The sequence below is a fragment of the Plectropomus leopardus genome, chromosome 7, assembly GCF_008729295.1.
Source record: "Plectropomus leopardus isolate mb chromosome 7, YSFRI_Pleo_2.0, whole genome shotgun sequence".
Taxonomy (NCBI): Eukaryota; Metazoa; Chordata; class Actinopteri; order Perciformes; family Serranidae; genus Plectropomus; species Plectropomus leopardus.
In genome coordinates this window covers 24,388,062-24,407,793 of record NC_056469.1, presented here as the reverse complement: position 1 = coordinate 24,407,793, position 19,732 = coordinate 24,388,062, and the positions used below count along the sequence as shown (strand labels likewise).

The 19,732-nt window shown below is 37.4% G+C and overlaps 2 protein-coding genes across 2 annotated transcripts; one reads left to right on the top strand and one right to left on the bottom strand.

The window, feature by feature from the left end:
• The first annotated feature begins 64 nt into the window (after positions 1-64).
• On the top strand, positions 65-13,798 carry LOC121945282 (tumor necrosis factor receptor superfamily member 5). The gene is made up of 8 exons (XM_042489399.1): positions 65-540; positions 706-831; positions 2,754-2,900; positions 3,042-3,135; positions 3,515-3,591; positions 5,776-5,883; positions 8,510-8,659; positions 12,142-13,798. Exons 1-8 carry the CDS (start codon positions 462-464, stop codon positions 12,330-12,332), a joined length of 972 nt encoding a protein of 323 aa, XP_042345333.1. The 5' UTR covers positions 65-461; the 3' UTR covers positions 12,333-13,798.
• Positions 13,799-13,978: 180 nt separating this feature from the next.
• On the bottom strand, positions 13,979-17,948 carry rbp5 (retinol binding protein 1a, cellular). Its single transcript, XM_042489425.1, has 4 exons — positions 17,543-17,948; positions 16,965-17,149; positions 16,397-16,498; positions 13,979-14,327 (listed from the first exon to the last, which is right to left on the bottom strand). The coding sequence occupies exons 1-4, from the start codon at positions 17,616-17,618 to the stop codon at positions 14,274-14,276; spliced, it is 417 nt and encodes a 138-aa protein (XP_042345359.1). The 5' UTR covers positions 17,619-17,948; the 3' UTR covers positions 13,979-14,273.
• Between the last annotated feature and the right edge of the window lie 1,784 nt (positions 17,949-19,732).

The window sequence follows — 19,732 nt, the reverse complement described above, 5'->3', positions numbered from 1 at the left end:
TCATTGTGCTGCTTTGCTATGTGCATCGAAAAGAGTGCCAAAATCAGCCCTTTGGTCCTTTAGCTTTACGGAAACACACGCACAGCGTTCTTCGCAGTGAGAGGGTTAAGACAGGAAGGAAATGGGGAGAGACAGACACACAGAAAGAGACTGAGAGAAAGAGACAGAGGGGAAAACAGCAGATTAGGGTCACTGGGGTTTTCCACTTATGTAGGATCAGACAGACATGAGAAGTAGGTAGGGCAGAAAGAGGAGGGGAAACATAACTGCAGTCACAGGCCGTTCAGACAGCACAAAGAAAGCAGAGAGGGAGACAGATTGTACCTGAGTGATGGTCTTTGAGTTGAATTAAATTGCTGTCATTTCAGAGGTTAGGCACAGGCTTAGAGGAAGAGTGTACAGGAAGACGGTCAAAGATACTTTAAATCAAAGGTGGAGGGCTGTTATCGAATGGGCGACAAATGGCTAAATTGAATTGCTCAAAGGTGGAGGAGTACCCCAGTTCAGATGGGACACGATGCTGTGATCGCTGCGCTCCAGGTCAGTCAACACCTTTAAGTTTCTCAAGTTTTCTTTCTCTTATAATATTTAACTTCCTTATAGGACTGTGCACAATACAACACGGTTTTCACTGTGAATCTATTCTGTGATGAATATATTTGCATCACAGCCTGACATCTGACTCCTCTGTATATTTCTAATTAGGACAGTACAAGCAAGCTGAGTGTGACAGCACAAAGAGGACCGTCTGTGCCAAATGTGAAGATCGGTTTTACACAGACACCAAAAATCACTTGCCTAAATGTCAACCCTGCACAAGCTGCAATTCCAGTAAGTGTCACACACACATACAGTACTGTATATACACACGCACACATACTTTTTCTGTACAGCAAAAACACACAAACGCAGTTCCTTCCTCTTTCCCCTATGCTGTCTTTTTTATATAATATATATATATATATGTTTTGTAACTGTTTCTTCATGTGAACAGTATAACAAATCTACTTCTTTAACATCTTCCTCTTTTTAATGTTTAACCCATCACACCTCGCTAACCTGCCAGTGGGGTCAGTTGTGACATAACTTTTACTGTGTAGCCAAGCTTCACAATTTGTCTGACTCCATTTTAAATATTTGGGTTTTCTAAGAAGCCACATGTGTCTTACTGAGAAAAAAACAGACTGCTTTACCCTGCCACTGTCAAAACTGAGTGTTATGAGAAATCATCAGCAAGACGGCTACACAAGCAACAAAAGAACCCACACGTGTACTTTCTTTGTTAAAAAAGATTTTAAAGATTTAACATCCATTGTATTGTCTTAGCTGGGTTTTACACACATTCAGTTATTTGTGGTGGCCCACTTTGATTAAAACATCTGCCATCACATAATGATACTATACTTTTGGACCTGGACTGTTCATTTGGAGCACTATTGGAATATATATATACTGTTTGGGGAATTACTGCACCACACTCTTGGAGCACAGACAGTACTCTGTGCACAGATGGAGCAGCAGAACGATCGGCACAGTGAAAGGGAATCTTGACAATTCATTGAATCTGGTCTAAAAAATGTGGTTTCATTTACTGTCTATTTGAGTCATTTGAACAGGCTCTGCGAGACATTCAGTGTGTGGTGGCATTCACGTAATTAGTAAACATGCACCCTGCGCTAACAATGGGTCGGGAATGTGCGACAACATTTTTTGCAGACACTGGATGCGAAACACAAGACAGAGACTGTGTCGTATTCGGTTGTATTGAGCTGTTCACCACTTTTAAGCAGAAGGTCTCTCCTCTCTCCCCCTCTGTGCTGCTGGCTTCCTGTCTGCAATAGCTTTTACTGAAGAGTGCCGTGAAAGTCAAGACCACTCACTCCATAGCAAAATCCAGAGATCAAATCATTCCCAGAAGTACTTTTGGAGAAAAAAAAAGCAACTCCTCGGCTTGAAGCAATCTCAAGTTACTGAGGGGTCTCCAACTGATGATTCAAATTAAGGGTCGACAGATTATTGGCCTGGCCTATTATCAGGGCTGAAATTTTGCATTTTGCTTGTTATCTGTATTGGTGTATTATTTTAATGATCGGTGTTAAAATTCATTAATTAAAAAGTGCAAAGAAAGTGTCAGCATGAGAGGAACTTTTACTTAGTAAAACCTCAGGGAGTTGTTTTAATTTATTCATTTTTCTTAAATTTACACTTGATTTTATCAAAAAAAGGTGCTGGGGACTTGCTGCATATGATGTTGAAAGTCTCAGTTTTGATTAAACATTCGCCAACAGCATTTAAACAAAGTTTTGTGTCTGAGTTTGTTATATTCCAGATTTTAAATATTGACAGAAAGTTTTCATTTTTATTGTAAATTCATATCGATTCCACATATCGGTTACCGGTCTCATTATGTGCTAATAATCCATATCAGTATCAAACCTGAAAAACAATATCGGTCAACCCTTACTTCAAATCTCTGACTTTCACGGGGCAGCCCTAATGATGGGTTTTGCCTGTGCTGCAATCACAGACACCCAAAAACTCAGAGTCTAGAGAGGGCACAGAATGATTAAAAAAAGGGACACTTGCACGTGTTATTTTTATTTGATGACCTCTTTGATCAGTTGACAGCATCAATTTAAGTTCTGAAAAAATCCTAAGAATCCTGATAATCACGTCTGTACCCAGAGACCTGTTGTCTCATAATCTGCCTGTTGTCTTTCCTAATATTCTTGGTCTCTCTTTGACTGTTTCAGATAACAAGCAAAAGGAATTCAAGAAGTGTACGGCTCAGGAGGACACAGTGTGTGAGTGTGTGGCTGGTTTCTACTGTACAGATGATCAGTGTACCCACTGCCTGGGACTGACAAAATGCCATGTGGGTAAAGGGGTCATGGTTCAAGGTAATGATATGATTTCTTTATCAGTGTAGTTTTAAAAAGCAGCATTCATTTTTTGATGTACTACAGCAAGAATTCACATTTTACCAAGATACAGTGCAAACTAGCAACTGAACAGATTCCACATCTTATTTATTCCTACAGCCACTCGCACAAAAGACACAGTCTGTGCTCCATGTGTAAACGGGACCTACAGCAACGTAGCAGATGACCACTCGCCCTGCCGAATTCATACCAGGTCAGACCGCTCCAGTTTTACTGTTTTTATTATCAAAGTTGTCGGAGGATGTCGATGTATGTAATGTGTAGTGATTCATTCATTAGTCATCCATTGAGACATAGCAGAAATGACTGTTTTTGTTTCGGTTGACACCATCATCAGTCTACAAACCTGAAACATCCACATCACACTTTCTGTGACTATATTTCAACCCTACCTCAGGAAATGTTTCTTAAGCTTTTCTGACACTTTGTGTCATATGTGTATATATATATATATATATATATATATATATATATATATATATATATATTTAACACTATTTTCCTATTTTCTATTGGTTGCAGATACACAGTATGTGGATATTTATTTGTTTGTCTCTATGTGTTGTTTTCAGATGTGAGGACTTTGGAAGAGTTTTGATGACTCCAGGAACCCCAACAACTGATGCCATCTGTGGTGACTTCAAATCTCGTAGGTCTCCATTTTTTACCTTTAGGCTTTCATTTCAAATGTATATCAACTCTTCAGACCGTAAAATATTTTAGATTAAGGAAAAAGAAAGATCTTGTGCAATGTAGCGGATGCTCTTATCTTGTGTGACTCAGTGAGCTCCTGTTGACCTTCAGTTCCTGTATGTCATTTGGTCAAGTTGTCACAGAAAGGAAGTAGGAGTAGTCCAGATTGGAAAGACCTTTCATTTCTAAGGAAGGGAGTAACGTTTGGCGCTCGTTGTAGGTATTACATTTACTGTTTCTGGCCACAAAGGACTACTTCACCTTTAGAGAATAAACATTAAAGCAGCAGTGAACGGTCCTTTTATAACAAATTTATCAAATGACAATGCAAAAACATTGTGTGACACTGTCAAAGGGGTCTGCAAAAAAAAAAAGGTTGTGGTCAGGGGACTGTTACAAGATGCTGGCAAGGAGAGAGCTGAGCTGCAGCACAAGTAGTTGTGACCTGCAGTCTAGTCCCTTTTAGACAATTTTACAGCGCTGGTTTTAAGGCGGGAATATTGTACCTTTATGCCACTTTGCCATTCTGTATATAAAGCATGATCACAGAAACGGGGAACAGAGTTTTTGCTCGCCTTTTAGCCAGCAACGGAGGTTTTACCAGCGCTGAAACTGTGTCTGTTTAAACAGGACAGTTACCAGGACAAGACAGGCGGGACAAAGTGACATTTTAAAAATGTACATGTCTGCAAATTGGGAAAACAATGAGGTTCGGGAGCCCCTTACCCATGTTAATGCTACTGTTATTGTTTATAAAGCACTGCTGTTACAGGGTTTTCCACGCATTCATTTAAAATTGTTGGATTTCAGAGTGAGGATACAGAATGATACCAAGAAACTGACATTACTGTATTACACATCACATCCCTTTTTGGTCCCACAATTTGTGCATGCTATTTAAAATCACACTCTGGAGCAGGACGAAGCCACCGTTGTTTGGTTCTGTGTCAACATGCAAAGGAGGCAAAAAGAAGGGACTTAATGATGGCCTTAAATCTCTGTTTAAAAGGCGAGTGACAGAAGCTTAGTTATTTAAAAATGGCAGGTTCATGCAGGATCTCCCCGGTGATTATAATAACTCTTTATATTTTATTGCTATTTTCCTGTTTAAACTTCAAAAATACACACGTAGGTTTTCATTTCTGTTTAGATTTCTGTTGTGGAAATGAATGCCAAAAACTCATACTTAAGTAGATAATGTCTCATTTGCATATTCAAACATTACATCTCAAAAAACGTCTGATACAAAATAAATAATTGTCTTATTGTAAGTAATCAATGGGAAAGTTTCATTGTGATATATGTTAGTTAAAATCTCTACCTCACTCACCTGCAGCATTTTATTTTTATGTATGTATAGTATGTATAGTAATGTATAGAGTTTTACAATCTATATCTTTGAAGGCCATTTTCTCAAAACAAGATTTTTCTTATGCTCTGAGTTAGAAAGCTCCATCTCAGTGCATTTACATAGACCAAACTTTACAGTTTTATTTCTGTCTGTACTCTAAGGGTTTTTACTGAGGGGTTTGTTCATGTTATTCATAGCCGGATTTATAAAAACATTTATTCCTAAAAACATGGATAAAATCGATGCTTGTTATGGCTGTTGACAGTATTTTCTGATTTATGGAGTTATAAAAAAAAAAAAGATATCTGAAATTCCCTCTGTAAAACCTTTTATTCTAATTTGACAAAGAAATGAAAGAAGGATTTTGAAAAGCGGGCTTTATCGAATGTTTAGATTTCTGCTCTGGAAATGTATGCAATTTAGTGCACATTTAATCAGACAACAAAACCTAAAATTTAAAAAAATAATAATACAAAAATGTAAGTAATCAAGTGAGGACGTTTGACTGTGAAATCAATAAGTTAAAAGTTTTATCCTATTCACCTGTAGTACATACATGTAAACACAGTGTAACTAGTAAGGGTATGCCTTGGTGTCATTCTTGTCTGACCATTATTTTCCAAAAATGAAATGAAATAGAAATTGAATAATAATGCTTCATTCGTAACACTTTTTGATATTTAACTCACTTACACTTTATTTACCAGAAGTTAGTTTTGTAATAATGAGAAAAACCTATTTGAAATGTATTCAGGTCCCTCTAAAATCCCCTCTCTCTCTGTTTATCAGAATGTCCCTGGATATTACCCGCAAGCCTGTGGTCAGGACTTGTGTTGACCGCACTCATCCTGCTCGGTATCATCTGCTGGAGGGCAAAACGCAAGTCATACAAAGCAGGTGTGTACAATGCATCATACGCGTAGGTGTATTTCATCATTGTTTTTCACACACTTTGTCCTCATTCTTTAAAAAAAAAAGTCTCCCCTTAAAGGCGACGAAGCGCTGTGCAGGCATGCCCACTCATATGCAGTAACTGTGCATGTTGCTAGCCACAACAGTGAGACATAATTGGCTTTGAAGTCGTACAGTTAAGGTCACTGCCTATCTCTTCTAAACATAACCTCCCCACCGTTTCCTTCTCAGTCATTTAAGAAAAAGGTCAAATCAAATTTGCATGATTTTCTTAGAAATGTGGTTTTTATTTTGTGAAAAGAAGTGTAAAAAAAAAGAGCAGATCATTTATGAGTTAGTTTAACACAGAAAAGTTAGATAAGAAGCTCTGCAACGTGATGCTAAACAAGCTCGGCAAGCTTTACAAACTGAATGGGGAAACCACATCCTGTACATATTCAGACAGTTTTTTGGTATAATGTGACGCACATTTCACAGGCAGTGAACTCATACTGAGAAACAGGTCCTACGCTTGTGGCACAGTCCCATACACAAATGTTTTGGCTGACGTGTCGTATTTCATTGACATTTTACTGTATTTCCAGTGAAGTAATGTGCCAATACTGGAATTTACAGATGATTTACAATTAATCAAGAGTAACTCGGGCTTCACAGCTACTTTGAAAGTCCAGTGTGCAAGTTACACAATGTGATGTGAAAACCTGAAACCTTTAGGTTCACATTTACTGAGAATAGTTTTTATTAGAATCACAGTCCAGTAGTTTAAGCTATTGAAATGAAACATCTTTGCATGGTTTGGATTTTTTCAAATGAGGAAAAACAAGTTGATGTAATTTCAATCAAATATTTATAGGGAACTGAACCTTTTTGGTGGAAAAACAGACAAAAATCTTAGTCTTTTTTTCTTCTATGCATTTTTTAAATCATATCATGTCAATCTTTTAATACATTAACCAAGGCCTTTGCCTATTTATTTGTGTTTTTATAAAACCACGATTAATATGGGATGCCATGTGTAAAATGTAAATAAAAACAGAATGTAATAATTTGTAATATATCCAAATTGACTTAAAATGTTGACTTTTTTTTTTTTTACCATGCACTAACACAGCACACCAGCCTCTGAAACAATCATTAGTAAATAATTATCATAAATAAATTTAACAAACTTCCATTGTTAATATTGTAAAACACTCTAGGCCTTCTTTCTCGTTATTTCAAAACTTTAAAATGTATTAAAAACATTAAAACTAGAATGTAATATTTGTGATAGTTTGGCTGGAACATCGTTGATTGTGATAGTTTTTGCCGTGTCATGAAAATGATAAATTTATGAATGATTATCTTATCAGTATGACTTGTTGCAGATTTGTGTAGTATACTGCACAGATGTAGCCTACTTTCTATGATAAATAATATAATATAAAATGAAAATTAGTTTTCTAATTTATAATTTTTTTCTGGGGCATATTAAGCCACCCCTAAGTTTGACTCAGTGGCTACAACCTCGCTTTTCAACACAATGCAGCTATTCACAAGAAATATAGACCAGACACTCATATTAAATCAATAAAACTACACTGATAAAGAAATCATATAATTTCAATCTAATTTAGTGGAATATCGTAGGAAAAAGTATTGAACACACTAACCGAAATTTATGAAATATTTGGAAGAGCCTTTGTTTGCAATGCCAGTCTCAAGGCGCTTCCTGAATGAAGAAACCAACTTCTCACGATGCTCTTCTGGTGGCTGGATTAACCCATTAGGAGGCACCAGTGCAAAAATAAGCTGTGGATCGCTGATTGTTTTGATTTAGTTGGATGCAAATGTATTTAGGAGCACATAGATGAAGATTTGACACGACTCCCTTTATAAGGCCGGCAGACCAAATAGATGAAATCAGGACCATTACCATAAACACACTGACACACTGAATACAGGGTGTTTGGGGCACCTTAAGGTCTGGACTACCTGTAGGTTTGACAGGTTGTTGTAAAATATTTACAATATCAATTTTCAGCTTTGATTCATGGATGCTTCAGTAGATTCCAATATTGACACAAAAGAGAAAATAAAAACTTTATTTAGCCACATAATGGACATTTAAGGACTGTTTGGAAGATACTGAGCATATCTATGAACAGCAGTGACATGACGTACGCTGCACTGACATGTTTATATTTAAGATTGATCATTTTTTCCACTCTACATGTTTGACACCATTGGAATCTATTGCAGCTGCAATGAGTCAAATCTAACTCTATTTTGAAGTTTCCTTTTTCTCTGTGAAAAAGGAAACCTTGAAGTTTTTTACAAGCGTCTTTCATGTCTACAGGAGGTGTGTGTTTTATACTCAAAAAGATAAATGTGGGGAGGGGTATGTCACTATAATATTGAGTCACACTAGGTTGTGGTTCATTTGAATCGTACATGTTTATGAATGGAGACACATGAAAAACTTTTCCTAGAAACACAGTTGTTCCGATGCTTATCAGGATCACACTACTATATACCAAATTACATCGGGGTATAGGATATAATCCTTGAGAGTATTTAAGTTAATAATCTTATTTTTGACCCTATTTGTGGTATCTTTCCTATCTGACAGCCCGCTCCAGTCTTCCCATTACTCTGGTTGAAATGGTTCCAGCAGCACAGATCACTCAGCTGGAGCTGCCTCTACCATTCACTGAGCTGAACAGTCACTGTCAAGAAAGCTGCGCCGTGGAGGGCTGCAAGTTACCACTTTTCACCCAAGGTGAGAAATCCCTGATCCATGCAACTTTTCACAGTTCAATTAAAAACGCTTTTTGGTTTTGGTATTTTCATGCCTGTCTGCATGCGTTACATTAACACACATCTGGGAGAATATCGCTGCACATTGCAAATGTGATTCTAACACATCCCCTGACTAATATTTTTGCATATCTTGCATCAAGCTCTCTTATTCTGAAACAGCTATATTTTACATATTTGTTAACGTAAAGTACTATTTTAAAGTACTTTTGTCCTATTTTTATTCTAACTTTTTTGTTCTACATATATGTTTTTTCTTCTTAATACGTTTACTGTATACATGCACAAAAAAACCAAAGCAAAACCCTTGTAAGTGACAACCTACTTGGTGATAAATATTCAAGGTTTTCCACTAATTAATTTATTTGTGACAGGACACCACAATTAAAATATCTGCCACAACATAAAGATTTTATATTTATGAAGCTGGACGATTCATTGGAAGTGCTATTGGAATATACAGTATAGACCGTTTTGTAGGATTGTACCACACTTTTGGAGCACAGAGCGCACTGGGAACAGACGGAGCAGAAGAAAATAAAGGGCAGCAGTAAAAGAAAGTTAACCGTTAACTGATCTGGGTCTAAAAACATTTGCAGTCACCTAACTCTACAGCAGCTCCTCCTCTCATCCATCTATCTAAGCTCTGACCAGATCGGCAGATCAGTTGATCAATTAACCACCCCACAACTCAAGCTCCTCAAGCTGCTGCTGAGGGAATAAATTCATTAAGAACTCGGCCTGTGCTGCATTTACGGACCCACGAAAACATCTGAATTTAGAGAGGGGATACAGACTGATAAAATACGGACACACACAAAAGCAGAGCCTACATTAGCCAGCATATATCCGCATTTGGCCAGTACCACGTGTGGTTGTGTGGCAAAATGTCAAATATCAACATGTCTGGAGGGATACATGCCAAACAAATAAATTAATTCATCAATAGCAAATTAAATGGCCTAATACTGCGTGATCTATAACATATGTATGAAAACTTGGATATTATGCCTTCCATATTTTAGTAAATTATTCACGAAGGGATCTATTTATCCCCTGAAGCCATACAGAGAGCATCTCATACACAACATCCACAGCAGACAGGGTTAGCATGCTCTGTGTATTAGGTGACCAGTTAGATCACCAACACACCAAAGGTCACCTGGTAAAACAAACCACAGATAAGCTTCACCCCACCGTGGTGAGCCAGACAGAGGATAACAGGCTCCCTGAGTTCACCAAGTTGTCCCTGAGGCCTTGAGCTCCTTAATCGGCTCATGACCTCAGGTGATAAATTCAGCCTCTGATTTATTTTTTACATCTAACAGGACAACACACTGATAATATATTATCACCATCATAAAGGCCTCCACTTTTCAAGTATCTCTTTCTAACAACATTTTATAATACCTTAAGTCCACAGACCACTTCGCTTTCACCACAAATAACATATACAAACAAACCGCATACAAAAAAAATAAAAACAAAACAAAACAACAAGAGCCAGACTGTATAAATACATACAACCACTTCTATTGTTCTGATATTATAAAACTGAAATGTTTCAATCAGTAAACTTTAGTGACTTTCAAATGTTTTTAACAAAGTCGGTAAGTGCCGGTGAAGAAAATACACTTTTTAATGTTACATTTTATTTTTGTGACCTTTAAAGGGACACAAAATAGCCAACCAACCTGTTTGCAAACCAATCCTGGTCTCCCCTACATTTTATTTAGCATTTAAGTGTAACTAGTTACTCACAACAACTATTCTATACAAATACACAGCCAGAAAATTGCACAATCTTACACACTGACATAATGTGTTTAACACTTGCTGCAGTTTAACACAGGTAAGGATCAGACTGAGCGCTTACCTGTTGCTGTCATCGTGCTGTTGGGCTAATGTTAGCCGTTAGCTCAGCCTGCCGAGCGCTTTCACCGTGTTGTCCTGTTGCTTTCGTGTTTCTTAATCCTTTTAGAAAGACGCTTTACATCCAAAAAGTTTCCTCTTGCTCTTGACCAGTTACCAAACCCTCCGAATAACACACACGAAAAGCAAAAACAAGCGTCTCCTCCGACAAGTTAGCAGCTAGCCGTTTTCGCGCAGAGACCCACTTCACGTTAAATCTGATTATTTTTATCGGTTTTGTTTATCAATATCCTGCGGTGTTTTTCTGAAGTTTTATTCAACACGCGGACTTTAATTGTGTCTTACTGGCGACCACGGTAACTAACTAACTAACTAAGTAAACGCTTTTAAAATGGATGCTACTAACTACGAGCAAACAACACGGCAAAGGTTTTTTTTTTTAAATTAGCAGTGACGCATGCGCATTGTTTTCCCCAACTCAGGGCGCATGTAAAACCATAAACTGTCTAAAATATATAAAACACTATTTTAAAGCCATCATGTTCAGCCATTGACCTTTAAATTGTTGAATATGTTTTACTTTATGCTTTTTGTTTTGTTTTTTCATAAAATAGATAAAGTAAACATAATTTAAAAACCTTAAAAAAAAACCTTAAAGCAACACTGTACCATGATGGTACGAAATTAAAAACGGGGGTAATGTTAAAATCTAAATAAAACAGGAAATAATCAGCTTAAAATTCATGAACTCCTGTCAGCTACTGTGTTCATCATTTCAGTTAACTGTATAGCTTATAAGTTGTTTTGTGTCGTTATCGTTATGAATTGAATGATAAATAAAATAAGTCACTTAGTATGGGGTCATCAGTTTACTCAGTGATAGAAAAGGGGTCCTTTAAGGAAAAATACTAGATACCATGATATGACATGCTGTCACTGTATACATGTATAGATAAAGAAATTTAATAGGCTTCTTTTCTTTTTTTTTTACAAATTCAGTTTTTTCTTCTTCCTGACACCTGTCAATTCATTTTTCCATTCACTTTGATTGTTTCCTTTTTGCTGCAGGATTAGGATATTTAGAGTTTTATTTTTTTTAAGTTTATATCTTTAATCATAATGTAAACTTTAAAAATAGCATTTCTGTTTTCCTCACAGAAATGAATGAAAAAATTTGGCATAATGAGTTACTGTATACATATTTTCATATTTTCTTACACCTCTAAAAATCAAGACGGCCTTGCGACCCCCATGACCCCCAGATTGGAAACAAGTGCTCTGACGCATCATCAAAACACCAAATGAGGGAATAACTTTTGGTAAACTGGTGTTCATCCCACCAGAAGGTTTCAAAGACACTTTGTTGAGTTTTCCTTTTAACTGTCAATTATCTGTACATTAGATTGAAAAATGTAGTCCCCTTTCCAGCACCAGCCTACATGAATTTTCCATGTTCATAAATGTCATCCCCATTAACACTGGCCATAAATCTCATAAAGTGTAGAGCTTGATGTAACATTATTTTGAAGGATGGTCACACTAAACATTGATTTTTTTTAATCCCCTCTTCAGATGATAATGTGGTCAGCTGTGGCACACAAGACAGCATTGGCAGTGTGGACAGCAGCCATCCTATAACTCCACTGAAGGCTTCAGTATCATTCGTTGAATCCAGCCAAACTAATGGAAGTGTCGGTTACTGCACTGCCAACTTCCTCAGGACCTACTCGGAGCCACAGGAGGACGAGTACTGTGGGACATAATCAAGTTAACGTTGTAACAGTATGCTGACTGAGCACAGAGTCCCTCTCTGGCTTGGAGATGCTGACGCTACTTTTTAAACTTTTAACTGGACCTATTTATACCAAAAAAACAAAAGAGAGGGTTTATTTTTTTCTTTCAAAAAGGTTAAGGGTGGCTGACTGTTTGCTGCCCCCTGCAGGACTTTAATAAGAAGTTCAGCCCAAGTGATATTCTTGTGACATATGTCCAATAAAGCTGACAGCTAGAAATATATTCTAAAAACACTGGTGCAGCTCAGTTTGTCCCTTTGATGCATATTAGTCTTGGGGGAGAGCCTCACAAGTGAAATCACTGTTTTTCTGCAGTTCTGTGGTGGTCTTTTATATATTTCCTCAATAAGTCATATCCCATGAAAACACTAAGACCAAAAAGAAATGTATCCTTTTAACAAATATGTCTGTGCTATCTTAGTGGTTCTTAGATGACTAAGAGTAAAATATAGAGTGAAACCACACTGAATGAGTATGATTAATGGAAAATTAACAAGAGTTTGCTGATGCTGATCTTTATTTAACAAAAAATCAGCATGGAACCTTTCTTATTTGTTGCTTCCCCAATTATTGTTAATAACCGGTTAAAGCTTGAGAACCACTGGTGAGGTCAAAGCCTGACGCGGCTTATTCCTGTGTGCCAGTGTGCTCTTGTTATTTTTCAAAACTTAAATACATCAATAAGCCCCACTGTTGCACTGGGTAATGTGTTACTTCGTTACTACCAGCATGGACATCGCAGTTCATCTTGCTGCTGTAAATATGCACTGTAAATTTAAACTACATTGTAGCTGAAAACAGCTCCCAACAGTACTGTATATACTCCTGTTTGAGAAGCATTTGCAAATAACTACAGCAAGTGGTAATTTACACCTCAATAAGAACAAATGGGCCGAGTGCCACAGAGGCCTCTTCCCCACTACAAAAAAAAAAAAAAATACAAACTCCCACTAACATCTGGCCTTTGTCCTTAATGGGAAAGGTTTCAACTGGTATTTATTCACAGGACAATGCAAGTAGTCATGGGTACCAGCTCAGTGCCAATTTTTGCCCCTTTTCTGTTGCAATTCAATGATGAGGCTCCAACAGATATAAGAAAATAAGTAACTCTTACATTTCCACTGGCCTCCATGATGCTTCCTACTGGTTACTAACTGATTTTCCAGTGCATCCTTAGAGTCAAATGTGACACAACAGTTTTAAAAAAAGAAAAAAGAAAGGCACACGCTGATCTGAGTGGAAAAATGGTGCTACAGAGTAGGAAAAAAATCTGGAATCCATTGTTGTTTTCGTGGGATTTGATGGCAAGGGGAAAAATACAAGATTTCCTGGCTTATCCTCTAATGTAAATGATGTCTTTTGTAATTACAGTTTAAAGATGAAATAATTTAACTTATATTTTTCAAAATAAAGTTTTCTTCTAATATAAATTCTGAGCACTGAATTTTAGTATTTATTTAACTATGAAGAAGTTTAAGATGTGCAGCAGCAATACAACACACACACACACACACACACACACACACACACACACACACACACACACACACAGGCTACTAACATCTAAAACTTGGAAGACACTGTGATTAATTAAAGATGCAGCAGTGACACCCAACAGTTGTATGATTTGTTTATAACATAGTGGAGATAGATATTGCAATATGAGGAAGTATGTAGGGAACGTTTACACAAGTCATTCTGCTTTGCCGCTCTCTTCTCAGTTAGTACCATCACACGAGAACAATTATCACGTCGATGTTCAGTATTTCACAGACATTCAGTGTTATTGTGGAATTTCAAAATAATGTTGATTACAATTGAAACAAACTATAAACATTATTCAAATCTTGTACCACGTCCTTAACTATATTCTATTAAGAATAAACTCACTAAAAGAAATTTTCAGTCACTTTAATCAGCCTTCTTGAAGACTTGCTTGGCCACGATGCCTTGAACTCTCATCTCCTGCAGAGAGGAAAGAGAAGGAGGTGTTAATGAAACGTGAGAATCAATAACGACAGTTTGGCACATCAAAGGAGAGTTAAATGAGCGATACACAAACCTGGGATTGTGTCCAAAACACATTTCCATTTCCATCCCCACCCCCAACCCACATCCTTTGACCTCGTAATCCGTCTCCCACTCTTTCACCCTTTACTTATCTCCTCTTTTTACCCGGCCTTCCCCCTTCCTCCTCCAGCTCCCCCTCACTCACTCACTCTTCATTATCCTCTCACTGCTCCCTTCTCCTGCTTCGTGTAACCTTTAAAATCCAACATTTCAGAGCCTGATCCTCGCCGGCATTTCTTTCTCAATTCTCTCCTGACGTCAACAACACACTGCTTTGTCCAAACTGCATCAGAGGTATTAGAAATCCTGCGAGAGCTAATTAGCTGAACAATGCTGATTGTTTTAAATCTTAATCAGCACTGACAGATTATCCATAAGATTGAACTCTTTTACAACCAAAATGACAAGAACCACAGCTCTCACTCAGTGCTGAGCATGGATGGATTACTGAATGGGACTACCAGACACACACCGAGTCCCAGGGGCCCCAAGTGTCAGGAACCCCTGGCCTTCACCTACAAAATGTTAATCAAATTAACACATATTGACAAGGAGGAGACTCAAAATGACCACAAAATGATGCAAAGGAAATACAAGAGATATACAATAACTACAAAAACAGGTAAAACAACCTCAAAGAGACACAAAACAAACACAAGAAGAAACAAAACGACTGCAAAGAGACACAAAGCAACAAAAAAAAGACAGAAGAAATCCAAAACGACCACAAAGGAGAACAAAACAATCACAAGGAAACACAAAATGATGCAAAGAAACTGCAAGAGAAACACCATAACAACAAAAACAGGCAAAACCACCACAAAGACACAGGATTTGACTACAAAAGAGATGCGATGGAACAGTAAAGGAACACAAAATAGTACAAAAGCAAGCAAAATGACCACAGAGAGACACAATTACCTCAAAGAGTAAAAAAAAAGAACTGCAAAGAGACACAAAACAAACACAAAAAGACACAATTCCCTCATAGAGACACAAAGTGACTACAAAAGAGACACAAACAGTAAAAAGACACAATTTCCTCATAGACAAAAAATGACTACAAAAGATGAATATAACAATCACGAGGAGAGAGATAGGTGCAAAAGAAGAGACACTGGGAAAAAAAACTGGGAAGAGACATAAAATAACTATAAAAACAGGCAAAACCATCGCAAAGAAATAAAATGACAAAAAGAGACACAAAAGGACTACAAAAAGACACAAAACAACTACAAATAGACACAAACAACAAAAAAGACACAATTTCCTCATAAAGACCATAAAACAACTGCAAAGAGACATAAATAGATGCAAAGAAACTGCCAAAAGACACTAAATAACTAGTTAAAACAGACAAAACAAACACAAAGAGACACATTATGACTACAAACAGATGCAAAAGAAATGTAGACACAAAATAACTGCAAAACAACCAAAAACATGCACTAAACAACTACAAAATCAGACAAAACAACCTCACAGAGACACAAGATTAGCACAACAAAAACAAAGAGGTACGACCACCACAAACGCTGTGTGTCTTGCTCCTGTGTAGGAGAGCTGGTGGGTCCTGCAAATCTGTGGCCAGGGGCCCATTGTCTCATAATCCCCCCATGGTGCTGAGTTAGTGGATCACTTTATAAGGACACGCATTCAGGACTTCTGCCTCTTTTGTGTTTGCCTTCCTTCATAGAAAAAGTACTCTTTCCCCTTTAGGCATTTAAGCGTGCACAAAGCTTTAAATAAAGAACTTCTTTCCACAAAGAGGTGCAACAGAATGTTTAATGAACAACTTCTGAGCTCGGTCTCGTTTGCATGTTTTCACATATTAAGCATATCAAATTTAGCATCTTTTCCTTATAGATTTTTTTCTTTCCTTGTTCCGTAACCTCCCTCCCTCCCTTTCTCCCTCTGCTTTGGCCTCGTCCTCACTTCCTTTCACTCCATCTATACATCCTTACCAAATGCAGCTTGTCACCCTCCAGCCAGTGTGTCCAACCTCGTCCTTCTTTCTCTCCTCGCTGCACGCAGATCAGTTTGTCTCCTTCCCAGCTCACTGTAGTCTGCACAAGCACAGAGACGTTATGTTACTGTGTGTGATTAGTATGTAGCTCACATTAGTGCTCTGCTAAAGGATGCAATGAGCTCAAAACCCTTTTCTTTTGCTTCCGTTTGCTCATTTGTTTTTGTCGCTGTAAGAAAATGCTACCAATTCTGATTCAAGTTTTCTAAAAGGATTTGGAAACGGGAGAGTTTTTTTCATTGCTTTTACACACACACACACACACACACACACACACACACACACACACATCCCTCATTGAGGGGTCAAGCGGGGTTTGAAGCAGCAGGGGGTGCTTACAGCACAAAAACACAGCAGTAGGTGGGTCGACTTTCTGCAGACGTTCCAAACTAAAAAAGCAAACTTGTTGCAAACAAGATGTATACAAATACTGTATATTCACCGTATCAGCTAGTCTGTGCTCGTGCCCAAACAATACATATTCAGATAAAAACAACAACACAAACCTGACAGGTACGACCGTCCACTGGGCCCAGATCCTCAGTGAATTCTTTCCCGATGGTGAAATCCATGTTGAAATTCTTGAAAGTGGTTAAGGTGCGGATCTTCATGTCTCCTGTGGCCGGGTCATGGGTGATCTCTTTGGTGGGCTTCAACAGACACACAATCTTCCTCAGGGCAAAATTAATATCTGAAGGAGAGAATCATACTTTATTGCTCTGTTAAAAAAAAAAAAAGGGGGGGGGGGGGGGGTCTTGTCTCAGTGCAGACACAGAGGATACTCCCCTCTGTGTGTGTGTGTGTGTGTGTGTGTGTGTGTGTCCGGGGTCATAGAAAGGACAAGGTGGTGATTTCATTTCACTAATGTGCAGCTGCAAATGATATTTCACATGAAGAATTAGTGATTGAGGATTAAACAAAAAGATGATCTCAAAGCAACAAAGCAAAATTAAGTTTTAATACAAAGTGGAAACATAAAGTGTGAGTGTGTACTAATGAAGCAGGGGTTTAGTAGTTAAATTAATTTGCTTTAAGGACTACAGATGTGTACAATCTACACTAATGCGAGTTAAAAGAGTCTTACCTAAAGCTTCAAGGTAGGCGTCCATATTATCCTGCTCCACCATATCAAACCTGCCGGAGTAATTAGGTTTAGACATTTTGTTTCTTCCACAAGTCCTCACAAGCCGAAATCTTTACTTTTCCTCGAGTCAAGTCCGGATCCCAGAGGAGATCTGCGGCAGCTTTGTTTGATATCAGTTTCAGTTACGCAACGTTTTTTGGACAATGCATGGATTTTTTTTTGTTACGCGTAAAATGAGCCTTTTGCGCGGTGCGTTTCTGTGCTGCAGGCTGCTCCTGAGTCAATGATCGTCTTCTCGGGTAGAGACTGGATATATGAAACTGTTTCCAGGCAGCTGTGACTCACTGAGGCTCGGAGTTTTTTAGCAGAACCACACTGAGAGGGGAGGTTCATTCATCTTTCCTAATGCTTTTCTCACAGAGGGATCGGTGACAGGGGCGGTGCTTGGGTGGAATAAAACATGTGGTGGGTGGAGTGAAGATAAGCTACAGAACAGTCACAGTAGAGTTATTTCAACAGTGCAAGAAGAATCGTTTTCGTCAGTAAAACTAATAAATTGTGCATAAAGTACCAAAATCTAAAGTCCACAATGTGAATAGTGGCCCATTATTTTATTATTGAATTTTTATTATTTATGCATCAAAGGTACACTTCAACCACAAAATGACCATTTATATATTAATTTGTATGGTCATAGGCTGTATACAAAGATGGACAATGTGACTCTACTTCCTCCAACTGCTCAAAAATGAAGCCAAAATATCTCGGATATGGCTGCTGCCACACTTGAAATGGTTATTTCGTTTGGAGCCAGAGTCTGCACAGTATCGGTCTCGTAGTTACTCTCCACCATGAGGCTATCTCAAGACAAGAAACAAAGTATTATTTCAGCTTTAAGGGAGGCACGATCCTCTTCAAACCCTGGGCACCAATACACTCTAACTAACTAACTAACAAATAGGCTAATTTCAAAATGTATTCAATAGTTGAATTTTAAGCAGTGAATAAGATAATGCCCTAAACAATACTGGTGTAATAGAGATTATGTCACCAAAAGGTTCAACACTTGATGGTGTTGAAAGGGGAAAAAAAGCTGAGGGTTCAAGTTCATTATTGTCCCCAGAAAGAGCAGTTTAAAAAAACACTAATAATTCTTAATCATTGTCTGAAATACTGATGTCACCAAACCTTCAACAACACCACACCGTCTGGTGTTTGTATTAAAAGATTTTATTAATCAATCAGTGTGGAAATGTGAGCCAGTAAGTCTTATCTGTGTTCTGTGGAGGGTTGGCATTTGAGAAAGGTGCAAATTTCCATAAGAAATGTAGCTCAGATATATGAGAGAGAGAAGACTGGTGAATTTAAAGAAAAAGAAATTGGCCAATAAATCCGGATGTATATGAAAAAATGACATTGTTTGGTTGGTTGGTGCATACAAAAGTTGAAGTGTATAAATAACAAAAGATGAACAAAAAAGGGAAAATTTAAGATCTATCTGTTTTTTCATTAAATTTCCCAAAGTACAAAAACTTGAAATTATAAACACTCTAATGTTCATCTCCTGCTTCTGATGTTCTTTTGTTAATTTATCTGCATCTAAATATATTGTGTATTATTGAGCTACAGGACTAAAAAAAAAACAAAAATCATTTAATCAACTTGACAGCTTTACACAACACTGATGAAAAAGTTAATATAGTACACTCAGATTAAAATATGAACTGAATCTAGGTGTGAAAAAGCTTTTTAATTACATTGAATTAAATAAACATAAAAACTACAGTTTTAAAAATAAGGATCATACGTAGCCTCATGCCTTTACAAAGTGTTGGGTTTGTACTGTAATACCAATGCTGGACTTCTTATTTGCCCCTGAAGAGTACGCCCCATATTATTAAAAAAAACAACAAAAAAACAACTAAAACTAATAAAAACTAAACTAAAACTAAACATTTTAGACAAAAAACTAAACTAAAATGAGGAAATCCACTCTAACTAACTGAAATTAAACTGAATTGACAACAAAAATTAAAAATGACCGATGAACAATAAATAAAACATTATAACTTTTCATTTAAGAACTGATAAAATAGAGAAGCTTCCAATTCTAAATATCGAAGCATCCCAACATTTCGGTGTCTTTGTAGAAATGACTGCAATTTTAAAAAAGACAATTGCACAACAAAG

Coding starts and splice junctions, on each gene's coding strand:
- rbp5 (XM_042489425.1), bottom strand. CDS start 17,618: ATGTCTAAACCTAATTACTCCGGCAGGTTTGATATGGTGGAGCAGGAT. Junction 17,150..17,542: donor CGCCTACCTTGAAGCTTTAG/GTAAGACTCTTT, acceptor TCTCTCCTTCAG/ATATTAATTTTGCCCTGAGG. Junction 16,499..16,964: donor TGGACGGTCGTACCTGTCAG/GTTTGTGTTGTT, acceptor GTGCTTGTGCAG/ACTACAGTGAGCTGGGAAGG.
- LOC121945282 (XM_042489399.1), top strand. CDS start 462: ATGGCTAAATTGAATTGCTCAAAGGTGGAGGAGTACCCCAGTTCAGAT. Junction 541..705: donor CTGTGATCGCTGCGCTCCAG/GTCAGTCAACAC, acceptor ATTTCTAATTAG/GACAGTACAAGCAAGCTGAG. Junction 3,592..5,775: donor CTGTGGTGACTTCAAATCTC/GTAGGTCTCCAT, acceptor TCTGTTTATCAG/AATGTCCCTGGATATTACCC.